We start from the raw sequence: 15,108 nt of genomic DNA on the forward strand, positions 1-15,108 counted from the left end.
GCGACAGAATGCAGAATGATAAGGGCTCTGTAGAGGAACAACAGATTTTGTTGGACTGTTAGTTGAGATAAACAGCGACACTCGTTCATGTTGGTAGTACCTTCACAGTTGACTGTTTGGATAATTAATCAATCCCATAAAAAAAAGCATTTTTTTCAAAGTGTGTCTTTCACTCTGCAGTAAAGTGAGTGCTTTTATGAAATTTCCTGGCTGGTTAAAACTGTGTGCTCGACTGGGACTCTAGCTCAGAATCAAGAGTCTTGCCATTAGCTGGCAGTGCTCTTACCACTTAGCCGTCCAGGCATGTTCTGGCTACAAGACACACAGATAACAACAAACCCAATGCTTTTTTTCTTCAAGAATACTGGTACAGCCATGGAGTGGCTGCTATACTTGTCCAAGACACATTGCCAGAATGTAAATATATGACAGGGCGAGACTGCCCGAGCTCGATTCCATAAGCTGTCGTCTGGCCTGTAGAGTGAAATATTTAGAGGCTGTGAGCACATACGAGAACAGAGATGTCTGGCGCTGCTAGTTTCTTGTGATTTCTGTGACGTGGCATAAAGCTACACACCTGGATCTCGGATATGGAACCTTACACATGTAGCTACACCCCTCTCCCCTTGGGGATGGAGGTTCACTGATACACTGGGCAAGGAGTGGATAGCCTCAATGTGGAGAGGTGGGCAAGGAGTGGATGACCTCAATGTGGAGACGGTGTTCATGTCCACGGAGACCTCGGAGGTGAGAGGGGAGAACTACTCTCTGTCAGCAGAGAGGAATAAGGATGAAAGTGGTCAGTGTGAAGAGTGCTCTGAAGCCCCACTGTGGGAGCGCGAAATGACGGGACCAGTGACAGGCATTCCAATCCAGAATCTGTGATGACATAAGACAGTGGAGGAAGAGTGGAAGTGACTCCACTGCAAGCTGAGGCCACGCAAATGACATCGAACCAGTAATGGTAGTATCCACCAGCTGGAGGGGCACTGGGGCAGCTGCCAGAGGTTGTAATGTCACAGTCTCATCAGCGGCACTGATGCAGGCAAAAATTGTGGCTGGAATACTGGTGGATAGGTGACACCCAGCAACCTATCCACCGGTGAAGGTGGTGGTGCAGCCTAGCTGGACACATAGGTGCCCATCTGGACTTGGAGCTGATTTTGATGGTGCCAGACCTCCCAGTCACCAGTCCGGAGAGCATAGATGTGGCATCTGTTCTGACACACAGTGGTCGCTGGTAACCACGGAGGTGCTGATCAAAACCTTCCCTGGTAAGAAGTGTGGTACGGTGGAATACAACTGCAGGTGAGAACATGACAGAGGAGGTATAACAACATCCACAGTGGCCATCCATGGAGAAGCTTGGCAGGGTTACTGGAACCAATGCAAGTCATCCAGTAGGCTATAGGAAAAACAGTAATGCCTCCTTGGTGGGGAATCCCTGCAGATATTTTTTCTTCTGGGCCTTAAAGGTGTGAACCATGCACTTGGCCTCACCATTAGATTTGGAGTGAAAGTGAGGAGAGCAAACATGCCGAATGCTTGACTGCACACAGAAATCACAAATTGCCTGGTACAAGAACTGACATCCATTGTCAGAAACGGGAGTAGTCAAGAAACGTTCCACAGAAAATTTTTTTTGAAAGGGTTTGAATATCAAGTTCTGTAGTGGTTTAGGAGCAGCAGACTCTGTATGGAAAACTCGTCAATGACAGTCAGCCAAGACACATTCAGAAACAGACCTACAAAATCCACATGGATGCATTCTTAGGTCTAGGTTGCTTGAGGCCTTGGGGGGAAAACAAAGCCTTTGGACCCGCCTGTTGACTAGGGCACTGGGGACTGGCAGCAACCAAATGCTCCATCTCACAGTCAATGCAGGACCAGTACACATATCTGTAAGTCAAGGCTTTGTTGTGGGAAACACCCCAGTGACCCTCACACAACAGCTGTAAGACCTCCCACCGCAAACTCCCAGGAATGACCACCCTGGGAGCTGCGTCGTCCATGGGGAGGCGGAGGAGGAGGACGCTGTCTAAGAACGAGAGACGATTATGCATGACAAGGTAGTTATAAAGTGGATTGGAAGTGCGGCCTGAAGGACAGCATGACCAACCCAGCTGGACAAGGTGGATGACCTACTTGAGGATGGGGTCGGATGCTGTGACCTGGTGACCCGGGTATCAGTGATAGGAAAGCTGTCTACTGCTTGGCGGAAGGCAACATTCAATTGAAAGCATAAGAGCTCGTCTCTATGAAACTTGGAGTCTGGACCAGTGAGAAGCCTGGATAAAGTGCCAGTATTGGCATGGCATGAGGTGGGACGAAAATGGATGTCATTGTGATATTTGGAAAGGAAGAATGCCCATCACAGTAACCTGTGGGTTTGGCTGCCTTATCGGGGACCTGTGCGGATGGGGTGAATAATGAAACTAATGGCTTGTGGTCAGTAACGAGTTAGAATTTGATGCAATACAAGAGCACATGAAATTCGGTGACCGCCAGAGCTGCTGTCTCAACCTGAGTGTGGACTTGTTCAGGACTGACAGTTTTGGATGCAAATTCCAGTGGCTGCTCTGAGCCGTCTGCATTCCAATGGGCAAGAACTGCCCTCACGCCATAGTGCAAGACATCTGTAGCCAAAACCAGTGATTTGTTAGGATCAAAAGTAGCTATATATGGCACTGACCTGAGATAGTCCTTCAGCGTGGAAAAGGCCTGATTGCACACTGAAGATCGGAGAGAGGAAGCACCCTTGTGGAGAAGAAGGTAGAGAGTGTGCGCAATGATGGATGCCCCAGGACGGAATTGGTCATAACAGGCAATTTTACCCAAGAAAGCCTGCAGTTCATACAGTGAAAAGGCTCACTAGTGTTTGAACACCTGGCCGTGGTCCAGGTACTCGAGAGGGTTTGAAAAGTTTAGACTTCTGTAGATCACAATGCAGACCCACAGCTCGAATTATTTCAAGAATGACTCGGAGATTGTGCAGATGTCACTTGTATTACATGCAGTAACATCGTCCAGATAGGTGAAACAGTGCAGAATAGTGGACGCGACGTGCTCCTTATTGTGTTGAAAATTTGCAAGGGCACTTGCCATGCCAAACATTAACCTTTGGTACTGACACACACCATAAGGTGTGGTAAGAACCATGATATGCTTGCATTCCTCATCGAAGGTTAACTGATGGTACGGTGGAAAAGAACTGACACCTGGTAAGTGTGTGAACAGCTCTTCCGGATGTGGCAGTGGGTATGTGCCAACCAAAGACTGTGAATTCCTGGTGACTTTAAAATCACAGCAAAGTCAATGTTTACCAGAGGGATTTTATGATAGCAGGGGGTGCGCCCATTCACTAGAGCAAACTGAAACCACAGCCCCTAGAGATGCCAGTCCAGCTCCGTCTTGGATTTGGAACAGATTGCTGTGGAATCCACCAAGAACAAAGAGAAGTCTAGGATGAGCCGACTACATCGAGGTTATGTGGGCTTTAAAGTCTGTGGCACATACTAGGTCTTCTGTAAAAAATATCCTGAAATTCAGAGCACAGAGAATTCAGTGACTGATGAGGGACATTGGCAGATATCAGTTGTATGGAGTCCATGACTGAAAAGCCAAAGGCATGAGAGCCACCAAGCCAGAAAATGTTGACTGCACTAGCATCCTGAACAACAGTAAAGGTAGGCCGAGTTACTGATGTATAGGTAACGTCAGCTGTGAATTGACCAAGCAAGGGGATTTGCCGTTTACCTTATCCCCCTAGGTGCCTGTTTACTGATAGACAACAAAGGAGAGCTGAAATATAAATATGTTTGGGCATTAAACAGGAAAACTGACACACTGGTGTCCACTTGCAGGTGCAACAACATTTGAAGCAGAGCTTTCATGTCACAACACAATGAGAAAAGCAACTGCAGAATGAAACACAAAAAATGACCCTACTCATTGCCAGTCTCATTTCACTGCAAGAACACACAGATAATAACAAACACAACACTTTATTACTCCAAGAATATTTGCCATATACTGGCTGATCTACTGGCCTGAGAGACAGAGGTTGGATGTAAACATATGACTGAGGTTAAGACTAGTTGGGCTCGACTCTATAAGCTGTCAGCTGGCAGTAGAGTGCACTATGGAGAGGCTGGGTGCGCATCCAAGACTGGAGATCTCTGCCAGTGGTAGCGTCTTGCAAATTCCATGGCACACCATACAACTATGCGCCTGGACCACGGGTGTGGATCATTTTGCAGGTCACTACGAGGCAGTTAATTAGATTAAACAAATATTGAGGGTGCAGTCACTGACCTGCCAATAAGTGAGTGGTGGGTAATACGTAAGTAGGGATTCCATTCATTCTGATTTTTTTTAGGACAGTCCTGATTTTAACAAAATGTCTCAAAGTCCTCAAATCCTCTTTGGATTTTCATATTTCACAGTGTGACCTTTTTTTCCTTTCTAAATTAATCACCTACACAATGGTTTGTTCACCTGAAGTTTTGGAACATAGACATTAGACTTCATTTGTATGAAAAAACTAAACTGTATTTGAGATTCGTTATTGTATACTGATTCATTCAGAAACTTGATAATGCGACAGTCTTCTTAACAATTGCATATTTTCTACCTGTGGCGTGTTTTTCTGTTGTATGATAGCTTAATGTTTTCGGGACTTGCAGCAGCAAGTGATTTTGATAACCTTTATCTAAATATTGTCTGTGTTAATAATTGGAAACACTCAAGTACAAACTAAAGATTAAAATGTTGCAAGAATTGCCCTTTATTAAAAGACCAGGAGAGAATGCTGAGTGTACAGTTGGTGGTGCGAAATTTAGGATTTCACATGGAGGACACACTGACATTGTTACTCACATGAAGTACAAAAAAACATAAAGCTGCTCTTCAAGTTGAATCTTAAAGATAAAAAATTGACAACTACGTATTGGTGACGATAGTTTCAGACATGGATAAGCACCTTTCAGTGCAAGAAGCCACATTTGCATACTACATAGTGCTGCACACCGGGGTACGGCATATCTACAATGACAAAACTCCCTTGCTCCGTATGCTGAGGGTCTCACCAAGGCCTTCACAGACAGGCGCTATCCCCCAGACCTAGTTTGCAAACAGATCTCCTGTGCCACTTCTCCTCACAACTCCAAACCTCCCACCACCCCTAAAAACCATCCATAAGGGAGTGTCCCCTTTGTCATCAGGTACCATCCTGGATTGGAACAACTCAACCAAATCCTTCACCAGAGCTTTGATTACCTATTGCTGTGCCTGAAACGGGGGACATCCTACCCGAGATCCTTTCCACCCCTCCTAAAGTGTTGTTCCGTTGCCCACCCAACCTCCACAACATCCTAGTCCGTGCGAATGCCACTCCCAATCCCAACTCCCTTTCCAGTCCTGTCACAGGTTTATCCTATCTCATCAGGGACCGGCCCACTTGCGAAAGCGGCCATGTCGTTTACCAGCTATGCTGCAATCGTTGCACAGCTTTTTGTATTGGTACAACTACCAACCAGGTGTCCACCAGCATGAACCGCCACCACCAAACTGTGACTAAAAGCGAAGTAGACCACCCTGTGGCACAACATAAATCTGAACAGAACACACTTGATTTCAATGGCTGCTTCACACTGAGCCATCTGGAACCTTCCCTTCACCACCAGCTTTTCTGAACTGCGCAGATGGGAGTTATCCTTACGACACATTCTCTGCTCTTGTAATGATCCTGGGCTCAACCTATAGTAACACACCATCCACCCAACAGTTTCCACCTTCTCTCTCCTATCATCTCCTCCCCATTCTCATCTCCCAACCTATTTATCTGCAGCCCTCTGCCAACGCATCTGCACACTTTCCCCATTCCTCTCCTTTTTTGTTCCTTCCCCCCCCTCCCCCCGCACCACCCTGCCCCACAACCTCCTGATGCTGCACCTGTTGGTAGTCTAGTTCCTGCACACTCCATCGGACAGTGTTCGTCTCTCTCCCCACCCATATACTACCATCCCTTCCTGTTCCCCTTCCCCACTCCCTCTATATTGCTGCATGCATCCCAAGTGATGTTGCATTCCGGCCGGAATCCGGCTGGAGTTGGCAGTTGTGTGCGCATGAGAAGTGCTTGCTTGCTTGCTTTGTGTGTGTGTGTGTGTGTGTGTGTGTGTGTGTGTGTGTGTGTGTGTGTTTACTGATGAAGGCCGAAAGCTATATGTGAGTGTATTTTAATCATGCCTGTCTGGAGCTTGACATGTCCTCTTTATGGTAAGTAGCAATGTATCTTTTCCTTCATTATTGATATTCCTACCTGGAGTTTCCATTGTTTGATCAACTTAGTCTGATCATATGCTCCCATGGAACAAAAATAAATAAATAAAAAAAGTTTAAATAAAATAAATAAAAGCTGAATCGATTAATTCATGGTGAAAGACAAGATTTGAATGTCCACAACATGACTCAGAGAATAAACAGTTGCACTGCATAGTTGCAGAATCCAGTTATAAAACAGAGAATAAAAATATTGGTGTAGATTTTCAAAGAATGAATATTACAAATATAAGTATGTGCAATACAATTTTGATATTGATCAAAACATGTTTTACGTGGCTTTAGCACCATGGAAAATAAACAAAAATACTGAGTTGTCCCTAGCTGGTTTTGTTAAAATGCTTCAAAAATCTTCAGGACTGTTAAGAGAGATTATGATGGAGAGATCTTACAAGTAAATCATCGTTGCTTGAGCAGGTGGAGGAAAAACAATAAATAACCACAGTATTTGTTGTGCCTGATATTCACGCAGGGTGAACAAAAATGGGTGAAATAAAACTCTCAAACGTAGTTCCCTTATGAAAATTTGTATCCATGCTGCATTTCTTAACATGGTGGTGTTCTTTTAATTTGTGCAGTTGATAGTATACATTGTGTCAGCTTACTCACAAAGAAATATTTATTTGTACTCATTTACACACTAAAGATATTGATTCTGCTGAACACTTGTGTTTCTTGCAAAATCTGTCTGATTACGGAGTGCTGAAATATAGCATTGAGAATGTACTACTACTACTACTACATCTACATCTACATCTATTGTCAGATTAATGAGAAATTTGTCTTCAGATCAACCGGAATGGATTCCAAAATTTATTTACTTGCTGGGACAGTCTTATTGTTATTACTAAAGTGAAATTTGGAAATAGCATAGTCATTTTCTCAGATATTTTCCCACATTGTGAAGAGATTCACACAACAAACAAATCTGATCCAAAGTACCAAAAAAGAGAAGGAAAAAAGAGTGAAATCACACCTGATTGTGTACAGAGTACAGTATACAGTATCTATGAAATACAAACACATTAGCTCACTATGACAGACAGTTCAGTTCAAAAGTGGATGAATGGAGATAAGGCAAGCAGATTCCTGCCAATAACGTAACCCGTCAACCATGATTATCAGCAACAATTTCCAGTTATAAAAGGTACAGTTCCATCAGTTAAAAATGTTTGTCAGTTTTTACTTTCATTATTTTGCTATTGCTGCTAGTTCATACAACTTTTTTATATTTAAAAAATATGAAAATAACATTAGAATTTTAAACTTCAGATGAAATTGCTAGTCATATTAATTCTGATAGAATTAATAGTTGCATTCTGTGAACAATGCTTGCCAAATCAGAAACCTGTGGATTGTGTATATTGATCTTGATCCAGTGTTAATGGTTCTTTCTATTTATAGTGGACAACATTAATTTGTCAGTGCATTATTTTTTCTGATGACAAACAAATTACTAGTAGCTACTGCCATATATGTTTCTTTCATTTTTTTATTTTTAGTATACTTAAATCAGTAGGAAAATTCAGCATTAATAAATCTGTCACAGTTTTAGATTTTCTTTAATTCACTATTTGTACTTACAACAGGTTTGCTCAGTTGTTTTTCATGACAGCGAGGAACATAGCCAACAACACATTAAAGGTGAAGAAGAAGGAGAAGGAGAAGAAGTAAGTGATATTCCATTATCAAAAGTTAAAACAATTTTGTTTCATAGGAAAGTAAAGCAGTTGGTGTTTTAGCTTGTTGCAGCTGTTAGCTAAGAAGTCCAAAGCCAACTTGCGATCAAATAAATAATATTTTCAGAACATTAGGAAAGTCTTTCTTTTTAATGATTATATTATTGTCATGTTCTGTCAAGCACTGATGAGGAATTCAGTTAATTTTATAATATATTTTATAATGAGCAGACAAATAATTTCACTGGTACAGCACTTTTAAACAGTTGTACAGTAAGAAAGTGCAACAAAGGGACCACTGTTTACTTTTCCCCCCTTCCTATTCAAGATGTGTACATGTTTATCAGTTCCAGTGGCTCTGTAGATCTACATTTGAGCTAGCAGTATCAAATAAATTTGACTTGTTGCCTGAAGAAGGAGAAGAGCATCATCCAGCTGTAGGTCACAGTAGGGTGCAGCAGACTTCTATCGAAGAAACTTGTGAAGGTCTGTACCGGAAGAGAGTAGGAAGAGAGTCTTGCTGCTAGGTAGGAGCCATGAGAAGAGTGTAGGCCATACGATACAGGACAAATTAGGAACATAGTACCAGAGCACAAGTATTGTAAAGCCAAGTGCTAGCCTTAGACGGTTGACAGAGGACAGAGGCAATTTGTACAAAGATTTTGGCAACGAAGATCAGGTTATTGTAGTAGGTGGAACAGGGAGCGGCCTGGCTAGGAACACTAATTACAGCATAAGGGGTGACCTAGATGAAATAGGAGTAGCAACTATACGTGCAAATGTGATTTTTGTGGAGGTGTACAGTGCCATGACCAGCCCCGGGTTAACACCACTGTGAGCCATGTGAACACTGAGTTGAGCAGCCTGCTGTGACTGAAGTTAAATCTCATTTGAATGCAGTGCCTGTTGCTACAATTGGGAGATGGGGATGTACTAGACATGTCCTACACATGAATAAGAGAGAGAAATATAGTAACAATATTTTGAAAAGGATTGTTGCTATTCTGACAGTGTTTTTGTTGTGCCTGTCTGCTACAGCATTTCTGCTATATGATGAGTAGCGATGATCCTTTTCATAATATTGTTACATTCCATCCTGGATTTTCCATTGACAGAGGGGAAGATAGGTTGTCTGAGCTTCTTGCTAATAATATACATGGGGGCCAGCATCACACATAGCAATATCCCTGTGGTTACTGGTGACAGAGGGGCACGTTTATGTGAGAATCAGGATTCAGGTATCCTGTTGTAAAAGAAATAGAAATAACTAGAAGAGCCCCAAAAATTCTTAAAAGTTTACAGATAAGGAAGGTTGGCTTATTTCATCAAAATATTCTAGAATTGAGTAAGAAGGTAGAAGAGCTTCTCTGTTTGAAAAATTTTGAGCGCTCTGGAAAGATAAGTGTCCTGTGCCTGTCTGAGCACCACATAACCACAGGGTTAGATAAGTTACATATAAAAAATTACACTATAGTTGCTTACTCGTGCAGAACTAATATGGGAAAAGGAGGAGTTGTTACATGTATTAAGACAGAACACAAGTTCAAAAACGAGACAAGTAGTTTTTTTATATATATATATACTGATCAGCTTATAGAAATGTGTGCTTGTGAATTAGTACTGAAAAATAGTTCACTTTTAATTGTAACTGTATGTAGATCACCATTGGGAAATTATGAACTGTTTACGAACAATCCGGGTTCCTTACTGTCAGACAGCAGCAAGCAGTTAATAGTCTATGGTGACTGCAGTGTAGATTTTCCAACGGATTCTGATAGGAAAAATGATCTGGAAACCTTATTTGTGTCCTACATAGGACACTAATTAATAATGTTTTCTTTGGTGAAGCACAAAATAAGAAAATAGCTGTTTACCCAGTAACAAAAAACTCTCTTTGATCATGATATACAGTTAGCTAATATAGTGCCTTAAAAGATGAATACTCCTCAGTGGAAATCAGAATAATTAATGGCTCCAGGACCAATGTTTTTAAGAATAATTTCCAGTAGATGACCTGGGAAGAAATTTATAATGAACCAAATACTGAAATAAAATTTAATCTAGTCTGTGATAAATTCACATCATTATTTCAAAATAGCTTTCTGCATAATCTAATCAGAAAGACACTAAACAGTCATTTGAAAAAACCATGGATCACTTAGAGGGATTATAGTATATTGTGAAAGGAAAAGGGAAATGTATCTTTTAGCAAGAACAAGTAGGGGTCCTACAGTAGTTGCACATCTCAAAAACTATTCAAAATTACTAAGAAAAGTTATTAAAAAATTCACATAATGCCAAAAATCAGTACTTCCGGCAACAGACTTAAGGCTATATGGAATTTAGTAAAACGAGACACAGGATAACTGGCCACGGAACATGATAACATCACTATTGAACTGAATGAAAGCATTGTAAAGGATGAGTCATAGGTAGCAAATGTATTTAATAATCATTTCTGAAATATGGCAGAAAACATAGGGATAACAGTTCAAGAGAAGAATCACAGTAGTATGTTGAAAATATAAATCTCATAAAATTCAATCATATGAATATATCACAAACTTCTCCATCTGCAGTTAAGAAAATTATACATTCTCCCAAAAACATAAGCCCATCTGGTTTTGATAGTGTTTCCAATAGAGTAATAAAGATTTGTTCACATGTAATAAGCCCAGTCTTATCTGAAATATGTAATACTTCACTAACTCAAGGTATTTTCTTAGAGAGACTGAAATATGCTGTTGTTAAACATCACTACCTACTTGTTTCACTCCTGACATCATTTTCCAAAATATTTGTAGCAACAATAATATCGTCAGCAAATCACAGTTTGGGTTTCGGAAGAGTTGCTCTACTGAGAATGCCATGTATATGTTCAATCACCAAGCCTACAGGCATTAAATAATAAAATAGCACCAACAGGTATTTTCTGCGACCTAGTCAAGGCATTTGATTGTGTGAATTACAGTATTTTCCCAGATCAGTTGAAGTTTGCCAACCAGTAGATAATGTCATATCTAATTAACAGAATACAGAAAGCTGCACATAGTAATTCAGCCAATATAGTTTGAGGACATAAATCAGACTGAGGAGAAATCACGTATGGGGTTCCCCAAGGCTCAATCGTAGGTCCACTGTAGTTCCTCATAGATGTAAACTGTCTTCCATCTGACATACAAGAACCATAACTAGTTCTCAATGTTGTAATCAATCCAAGCATACACGTTGACCCAGAAGATATGGTAAACAAAGATAGTAAAAGTATTAGTGACTGGTTTTCTGTGAGTGGTCTCACCCTCAGTTTTAAAAAGACACAACATATTCAGTTCTGCACATCTACTGATGCTTCACCATGATAAGTGTAACACATGGTGAGGAAATAATAAATAGGGTAGAAACTTCATAATTCTTAGGTATCCACATAGGTGAGAATTTAAATTGGAAAAAGCACATTTTGGAACTCCTAAAACTACTTAACTCAGCCACATATGCATTGAGAATCATTGCAGATCTTGGGAAGAGACAAATCAGGAAGTTGACATGTTTTGCATATTTTTATGAGTAACGTCATATGAAATAATGTTCTGGATAACTCATCTTTAAGAAAGAAAGTCTTCATTGCACAAAAATGTGCTGTAAGAATAATATGTGGCGCTCACCGATGTTCTTGTAGACATCTGTTTAAGGAGTTGGGCATTGTGACTATGGCTTCACAGTATATTAATTCCCTCAGGAAATTTGTTGTAAATAATTCGCGCTTCAGTCTGGAACCGCAAGACCACTACGGTCGCAGGTTCGAATCCTGCCTTGGGCATGGGTGTATGTGATGTCCTTAGGTTAGTTAGGTTTAAGTACTTCTAAGTTCTAGGGGACTGATGACCTCAGATGTTAAGTCCCATTTGAACCAAATAATTCACTACAGTGCAAAAGGAACAGTGATGTACAATGTACATAATTACAATACCATAAGGAAAAGCGACAGTCATTACTCCACATGTAGATAGTCTTTTGCACAAAAAGGGGTGCACAATACTACAACTGAAAATTCTGATCACTTACCCAGTCTTATAAAATGTCTGACAGATAGCAAAGTAAAATCAGAAAACAAACTGAAAAAGTTTTTCCTTGACAACTTCTCCTATTCCGTAGATGATTTTCTATTACTGTGGTGTGTAAAAGGTGGTAGGTAGGAGTTACTGACTCACAACTGTATATCTTTTTTTTTTTTTTTTTTTTTTTTTTTTTTTTTTTTTTTTTTTTTTTTTAACGACTCGTTCCACATCATTACAATCTGTTGGGCAACATGATCCATGGAACATGAAACTAACATTTATGATTACCTGATATGTCTCCAGCTCTTTGTGTGCTGCAGGAGAGTACTGTTGACATGACATCCGATCAGCCTCATTTATACTTTTCAACATTAATATTGGGTGCATAGCATTTCTGATGTGCAAATCATCTGGCACAGTTGGCTTGCAGTTTTGCACAGTGAAAATGCATACAATAGAGTTCAGTAGACTTCTCATGACCGCTTCTTACTAGTAGATAACATTTTGGTCATCAGACAATAATCGAACAACATGCTAGTGTCATTCCAGAAGACAATATTTTCAAGTTTCGTTCACTTATTTTGTACCTGAACGTACAGTTGAATCCCTTCAGAGCATTATATCAACTGATCTTTAACTGTTTTCCCGCTGTGGGTCTGGGGTTTAGAATAGGCCCAAGTTATTCCTGCCTGTCGTAAGAGGTGAATAAAGGGAGTTTCACACGTTTCGGCCTTTGTGTGATGGTCCCCGTAGGGGAGCTAATTGGGGAAGGGCGTCGTACATGCCGCATAGTGTCCATCATGTGCTGAGACCTCTCACATCCTTCATCGACGTGAATCTGCACCTCCGCTCATTCTCCAGCTGTGGGGCGGTCACCCTTCTGCGAGCGTTTTCCTCCATCCTCTGTGAAATATTGCTTTCTGCACTGTTGACAATAATGGACTTACTAGCTCGTTTGCACCTGATATCCAGCACGGTAGCCAGTCCGTTGTGGTGGAGCTGCCTTGTACCCTGTTGGTTGTAGCCCCCTGACCACACAGGGCTTGCTGTGTTGATGTCTGCACCATTAACTCCCCACATATGCCAAGGAGTAGATGCCAGTCACCCTCGGGACTCCCGGCAATTGCCTTTGCTGCGGCTGGGTGGCGCCCATGGGGAGGGCCCCTGGTCGGAGTGGGTGGCATCAGGGTGGATGACACGCCATGAAGCATAGTACGTCATCTCTTGCTGGTGGTCCAACACCAGCAGTCTCTAAGCAGTCAAGATCTAACTTCAGTGCTAATAAATACGACGCCAAATCGTTCGCCCCCACTCTCCCCCTCCCCCCTCCCCCTCCCAGCCACACCATGGGAGGAATGCCAGGATAAGGATGGCAGCGAAGCTTATTCACCCCGGTACCTCGTATGTACAAGAGTTGGTGGGGAATCTTTATTGTCAGTGAAACCTCAGTTTTTTGTGGAGCATTTAGAGGACAAGTTGGGGAGTTGGAGGGCTTGTCCAAAATGCGGTCAGGGGCAGTCTTGATCAAAACAGCATCCTCTGCCCAGTCACGGGCATTACTTGCCTGTGGCAAGCTGAGGGATGTTTCTGTTTCCATCACGCCCCATAAGAGCTTAAATATGGTCCAGGGTATCATATTTCACAGCAGCCTTCTTTAGCAGTCTGACAATGAGCTACGCGCCAGTTTAGAGCGTCGATGTGTCCATTTCATCCGGCGCATCCACCGCAGTCCAAGAGATAATCAGGTAGCCAATGTACCTTCATCTTGGCCTTCAATGGTGACACATTACCTGAGAAGGTCAGGGTGATGGTCTACCGCTGTGACTTAAAGCCATATATCGCTCCTCCAATGCGGTGCTTTAAGTGCTGGAAGTTCGGCCATGTTTGGATTGTGGACATCCTTCACATTCCAATACTCCCTGTGCCCCGCCTCCCATCTGTGTCAACTGCAGAGAGCACCATTTGCCTTGCTTGCCAGACTGCAGGATTCTCCAGAAAGAAAAAAAATAATGGACTATAAGATAAAAGACCCTGGACGGACTGACGTACACCGAGGCTAAGAGAAAATGAGAGGCTACATCCTGTGCATATGACATCAGCCTATGCCACCGCTACACAAAAGGTCTACCATCTTCTGTTACACCGCGTACAGTTGGCTCTTGGAGCCCTCAGACTCCACCTGCCACCTTGATGGTGGGGAGCATTTCCCTCCCTGTTGCTCCTGCACAACCTACTTCAGGAGCAACAACCCCCCCCCCCAACCATTGGGGTCATCTGTCCCCACTTCTCAGACGGAGAAGAGTAAGTCTTCCTTGGCTCCTCTCACCAGGAAAGGATCCCTGGTTCTTACCAGTGGCAAAGCTGACACCCGCCACTGGCTGAAGCAACCACAGGTAGCTGGTTGTAGGGCTTCACGGTCCTCCTCAGTCCCTGAGGATGAATCGGAGAAGCTCTCCCAGCCGGACAAACCTAAGGAGCAGCGAGAGAAACCTAAAAAGAAAAAGCCCCCAAGAACCAAGACATTGCTGTTGCACCCACACCACCACTACCGACAAACTCTGTGTCTGAGGATTAGGTGGAGATTCTGGCATCCGCTGAGGACCTAGATCTCGCTGGACCCTCAGACACAATGGATGTCGATCGCACAGGTACTCATCTGGTGGCAGCAGGTGACACTAGGGCATAGACTGCCTCATTGAATGTCTCATGCCTTCCCAGTCTCATGATCACGTAATCCTCCAGTGGAATTGCGGCGATTTTTTCCACCACCTGGCTGAGCTACAGTAACTCCTGAGCTTTACATCTGCTTTCTGCATTGCCCTCCAGGTAACCTGGTTCCCAGCAATGCGGACCTCTGCTGTCCGCAGCTATATGGGATATGACAGGAACCATAGCGACTATAATAGAGTGTCAGGTGGAGTTTGTGTCTATGTCCTGAACTTGGTTATAGTGAACCTGGGCCCCCTTCAAACCCCTCTTGAAGCTGTTGCTGTCAGGATAAGGACGACACAGGAACTAACTGTCTGCAATGTATA

General features: G+C 42.5%; 1 protein-coding gene across 8 annotated transcripts in view; it reads left to right on the forward strand.

Annotated features, from left to right (window-relative positions):
* LOC126416105 (gastrula zinc finger protein XlCGF17.1) overlaps positions 1 to 15,108 on the forward strand; it is a 172,526-nt gene that overhangs the window by 77,055 nt on the left and 80,363 nt on the right. For 7 of the 8 annotated variants that reach the window (XM_050083613.1, XM_050083612.1, XM_050083607.1 and 4 more), the window contains one exon: positions 7,929 to 8,009. The exons of the other annotated variant lie outside the window; for it this stretch is intronic. In XM_050083613.1, coding sequence (XP_049939570.1) covers positions 7,929 to 8,009 — 81 coding nt within the window. The remainder of the gene's footprint in view (positions 1 to 7,928; positions 8,010 to 15,108) is intronic. 8 annotated transcript variants of the gene reach the window in all.

Source organism: Schistocerca serialis, chromosome 8 (genome assembly GCF_023864345.2).
Source record: "Schistocerca serialis cubense isolate TAMUIC-IGC-003099 chromosome 8, iqSchSeri2.2, whole genome shotgun sequence".
Classification (NCBI taxonomy): Eukaryota; Metazoa; Arthropoda; class Insecta; order Orthoptera; family Acrididae; genus Schistocerca; species Schistocerca serialis.